General features: G+C 36.4%; 1 protein-coding gene across 1 annotated transcript; it reads right to left on the bottom strand.

Moving 5' to 3' along the window:
* Positions 1–231: 231 nt before the first annotated feature.
* On the bottom strand, positions 232–2941 carry LOC122650816 (probable pectinesterase/pectinesterase inhibitor 41). Its single transcript, XM_043844191.1, has 2 exons — positions 1912–2941; positions 232–947 (listed from the first exon to the last, which is right to left on the bottom strand). Exons 1-2 carry the CDS (start codon positions 2939–2941, stop codon positions 232–234), a joined length of 1746 nt encoding a protein of 581 aa, XP_043700126.1.
* Between the last annotated feature and the right edge of the window lie 2102 nt (positions 2942–5043).

The raw sequence follows: 5043 nt of genomic DNA, 5'->3' as shown, positions 1-5043 counted from the left end.
GGCTGGGATGGAGGCCGGGAGATGAATTAAATCAAACAATACCACTCTCAAGTCTGTGACTCTAAATTAATCCATTAAAGTTCAATTCAATTCCAACTTAAACACTAACAACTGGAATAGTTTATTAATTTCCAAAAAGATAAATAAATGAATTAAAAAAAAAATCCTCAAGCAATACAATTACATTCTATTTAATCAATAATTAGTCATAAAAAAAAAAAATAAAGAAAACTAAGAAAGAGAAGGTAAAGTTTTTAAAAAGCCAGCAGTATAAGGAACTCCAGTTCCATTTAACCAGCGATCCCCTAACAGAAAACCAGAGACAGTGAAGTTGGAAGCATCTGTAGCATTAATCAAATGGTAACCAGGCCATTGAACTCTATTTGTAGTCACTGCTCCTGTTCCTGTATTATTAAACTCTGCATAATATAAACTACTCAAATCTGTTGTATTACCACCCCAATCAATCCAACCAGCAGGATCTACCAATCCATCAATAAAAGATTGCATAATAACAGTTCTTGAATATGGTCTCCATGGTCTACCCAAGAATGTCATAACAGTTCGATTACTAGAAGCCAATTGCACGGTTGATCTAATCTTGCAACCATGAAGAGAAGTTCCAGTATTCTGATTTGGATCTGTTCTACCTTGAGCAGTGATTGTATTATATTGTTGTTGCAGTGGTAGTCTTGCATAGATATCACAACTTTGGAAAACTGCAGCTGCATTACCAAATATGAAATCTATAGTTCCATATATATCACATTTGCTATAGAATTGTCTGAGGGAATGTGCATATAAGGTATCCTGATATGCTTCAAAGCTACATTTGTAAAATGTCGACAGATCGGCACTGTTCCGAACCGCCACCGCCTGACTCTTATTTGCTCCGGCAGTGTTTCGGAATGTCATATTAACTGCAACAAATCTTTGCCCAAGTACAACTGCAGCATAAAAAACTTTCATTAAATTTGAGAACCTTGGATAAAATATATTATAGATATGGGTGCATCTTGTTGTCACCAAGTTGGTGAAATAAAAAATTAGCTAGGGAGTGTCTAGCTAAATGACACATCTATAGGTGTATTTAGAAGACACTTGGTTTTTTTTATTTGTTTCTAGTCTTATTACCAAAAGTCTTTTAATTAAGACTATGGTTTTAGTGCATGGTATCGGATCGGATATCGATCACCTTCAAAGCCGACACAATATCGATATAATATTGGCATGGATCGGCCATATTGGATAAGTTTACCTTTGTTTCTCCATAAAAATAAGAATTTTTTTACTATTTTACCCTTTGTCCATACCGTTTCACCAATATGGTATCAGCCAAGTATTAGTATTAGTAATCATCTTCAAAACTGTGCAATATCGGCTGTATTGGGCGATTCAATACCTCAAACCTTGTTTAAGAGGTATAAAAGAGTTTTCAAAAAATAAGTTGAAAGATATATCATTGTCATTATCAGAAGGTATCATTGTCATGCACATTTTTTGGGTAAAATATGAAATGACATTATTATCCTCATTGGAAAAAAAATTGTGTCATAAACTACAATGGTGTAAAAAAAAGTACAGTTACAAATTGTTTGACACTTTGAGGGAGTATCAATGAAAAAATCCGAACAAGTTATAATCTTACTTTTTTGTCCGATGGTTTATTTTCAAAAGTTATTTAATACATAGGTGAAAAGAGATTTTAAAAAATTGAAAGTCATTTAATGCCCTTCCACTTTGAAAACCCAATTTTATCCATGCATTAAATGCACTATTAAATGATCTTTTAAAATACCTTATTGTAACCAAGATTGATTACAACAAGATTTTCCCTACAGATATTGATTAGAATCAATCACAAATTCACAATAGAAATGTCAAATTAAGGACGAATAAAATGAAACTTACTGAAGGTTGCAGAATTGAAAGTAGTCCATCCATCAGCAACACTTCGATTGCCTGTGATCACAGTCTTCCTGATACCATCTCCAACCATCATAACATTCAATTTGTTTTGCCCAACAGTTACGTATTCGTCGTAGACGCCGGCGACTACATAAATCATGAAATAACCATCAGTGATATTAGTATTGTTGGGAGCTGCAGCAAGGGCTTCATGAATGGTAGTGAAATTTCCACTCCCATCCTTCTTCACCACCACCATATCTCTCACTTTAACTTGATTTTGTGTTGTGTGCTGAGCTAATTTCCTTCCACTGATTGATTCATAGATCTCGCGGTGATGATTCTTCATTCTCAAACCAAATCGACCATTTCGATCAATTCCCATTCTAGAGAACATCATGAGTTCCCTCCCTTGATGTGTTTTCTTCTGTTTATGAACCCAACCTTTGGTGAAGAGTGCCAAAGAAACACTATAAAGCATAGTGTTATTAGAGAGAGGAGTGTAGAGACCATCCTTCACATTCCAAGCTGATGAAGTTGTTTGAAGTCCATCTAAACAAGTTTGCTGGTTAGTTAGAATTGCACTAAGAAGTGTTTGCACATCATCTGCTTGTAAGGTGGCGAGGTTTTGTGTTGAATTGACTGTTGTGGAGGAATTTAACAAGAAATCTATGTTCAGCTCTGCAAGAAGCTGACAATCTTCTAGGGCTCGAACTGCCATTACTGATAAGGTTTTGTCTCTAAGATACTTGTTTACAAGACGCAAGAACTTCTTTGCTGATGATAGAGACTCACTGACAGAGAAGCGACCATAGTCATATACATTGGATGACTTATTTGATGGAAGCACTGATTTGCAATGGTTAGGATATGGGGTTGATTTGCAGATTGAGTCTTTAGGAACAGGTGATGATAATGAAGACTCATCAACTATAGCTAGTGAAGTATAGGAAGAGGAGGAGAAGAGAACTAGAAGAAGGGCAAGGAGAGGGAGGGTGCAGTAGAGAGAGGTGAAGAGCCTAAAACAAGCCATAGTTCCACTACTATGAGATAGCTAGAAAGGAAAGCAGGGTTATGAAATTTTAAGAAGTTGGAAGCCTGGAAGTAATGAGTTTCTCTCAAAGTTTCTTCAAGTCCTTATATAGACAAAGAAGAGTGTTTGTATGGACGTATAAGTAAACTTAAAAAGAAAAAATTTTGCTGCTACTCGGGTTCATAGCAAAAAGAAATGGAATAATTAATTTACTTCCCTTTTGGGTTCACCAATGCCCCCCTAAGTTTCAATAGGTTCCAAAATACTCTTCTTTTTTGTTTTGTTAGAAGGTTCGATTGTATTAAAAGAAAGAAGGAGAATATAAAATCTAACGTCTAAGGAGAATATAAAATCTAACGTCTAGCCATAACCAGACGTAGGGGTGTCAATCCGTCGGGTTGGATCGGTTTCGTTTGGGCCTAATTGAACCTCCCCATTTTAGGACCTCGCACCATGACCGGCCAATTTAAGTAATCGGGCCTCATATGTTGGGCATGGTCCTATTTATATATAGTTGGTCGGGTACCGGTCCTTAATCCGTTAAACGGGCTAATGACACATTTATCTCTAAATAGGCCATAATCAGGGCATAAACAGGCTTTAAACGTATCGGGCTAAGCAAAATGGACTATAAACAGGCTGTAAACATGTCAGACTGGGTCAGGCTATTAGTCGGTTGGTCTTGGTTGAGCGACCATCAAGCTGTACCCTCGTACTGGGAACGACCGACTGCTAATTGGGCTAGGCTCAAGCCCGATACGTTTACTTAACGGACCCAGTCGGTCTTGGGTTTTCCCGATCGGGCTTGGTCGGACCTGCCAATGCGGGTCTGAAATTGACACCCCTACCGCTAGACGGATACAAAAAACAAAACATATTAAGAGGTTCCACCTTGTGCAATGCCATTACTAGGAAGCTCCAATTGCTACCTATAAAAACGAAATCTAGATCTACTAGATGCATCAATGGCTAGCTCATTGCTGATATAGCTTGGAAAAACCCATCGGCCAAACGCTTTTCTAGAAAAACCCTTCTAGATTTTAAATTTTTTGTCTACGAGCCGTTGTAGTCAAGATTTCATTTCTTTGACTACGAGCCCATGTCAAATAACACGTAATCTGCATGTGTTTTCCTAATAGGCCAATAGTCTCCATGAATAATGGAGAAGCCAACCTGTTATTTTTACTTATTATATATAATGTATGAATTAAAATCTCTAATGTAAATCCAAGTAGTTAATAAAATAATTAATTTTAAAAGACTGAGGCAGTTCAATTGGTTCATTCTATTCCCTCACATAATCCAAAACTTGGGTTTTTTTTTTTAGCAATTGTTAATGAGGGGAGCATTAAAGTTGTTACAGAGGGTTCCAGCTAACAAACCTCAAATGATTTGTTGTTAACATTGGTGCCTGTCTGGATGTAATGAAGAAAGGAAATGGAGTGGAAACACAATTAAGTCAAAGTGATCACACGTGCAGTGGTCCATAATCTGTTATTACTTTATCCTATCTTAGTATAACAAAGCTTGAGCTCTTCACCATTAGTGAACCAGAGATAAAAAGTCCAACTTCCCTAGTTTATGAATTGGAGTACTCCACCCAGTATCACTGTAAGCACTTAGTTAGATGCACAAAACAATTTGCATGTGAATGTGGTGCAATTTGCATGAAGCTTCCCAAGTCAATCTGTTAAAGTGTGATTAACAAAGAAGATTATTCTAATTGTGATCACTCTGTTCTAGAATTTATAAACTAATTAGGTTTCACCTACTGACACACTCTGCATCTATTTGCGTGTGGAGGTTGTAATATATTTATATTAAAGTGATGAAAATCTAGTATTAAATGGTTGAGATGATTATTGGCATTGTAAGGAACTGGGGATTTGCTTAACTAAGACAGAACTTAACAAGTCCCAAATCAAACTCCTAATTAAGCTTGGTTACGGAGACCAAGAGGGCATATGTGAATGAGGCTAAGGTCAAAGCCACAATAAACTAAAATAAATTAAAGAGAACAATTTGTTGTCACCAAAATGGTGAACTAAGTAGTTGTAACCTTCTTTTGAGTGCAACTTGTCATATTCTTACAAGTTATTTAA

The sequence above is a fragment of the Telopea speciosissima genome, chromosome 2 (genome assembly GCF_018873765.1).
Source record: "Telopea speciosissima isolate NSW1024214 ecotype Mountain lineage chromosome 2, Tspe_v1, whole genome shotgun sequence".
NCBI classification, from domain to species: Eukaryota; Viridiplantae; Streptophyta; class Magnoliopsida; order Proteales; family Proteaceae; genus Telopea; species Telopea speciosissima.
The sequence above is the reverse complement of the archived record's forward strand: the minus strand, read 5'-3'. Positions and strand labels throughout refer to the sequence as shown.

Bases quoted from the DNA above. Each gene is read 5' to 3' on its own strand.
- LOC122650816 (XM_043844191.1), bottom strand. From the start codon at position 2,941: ATGGCTTGTTTTAGGCTCTTCACCTCTCTCTACTGCACCCTCCCTCTC. The intron at 948-1,911 runs GTAAGTTTCATT...TTTATGCTGCAG, and splicing joins TTTCAATTCTGCAACCTTCA to TTGTACTTGGGCAAAGATTT.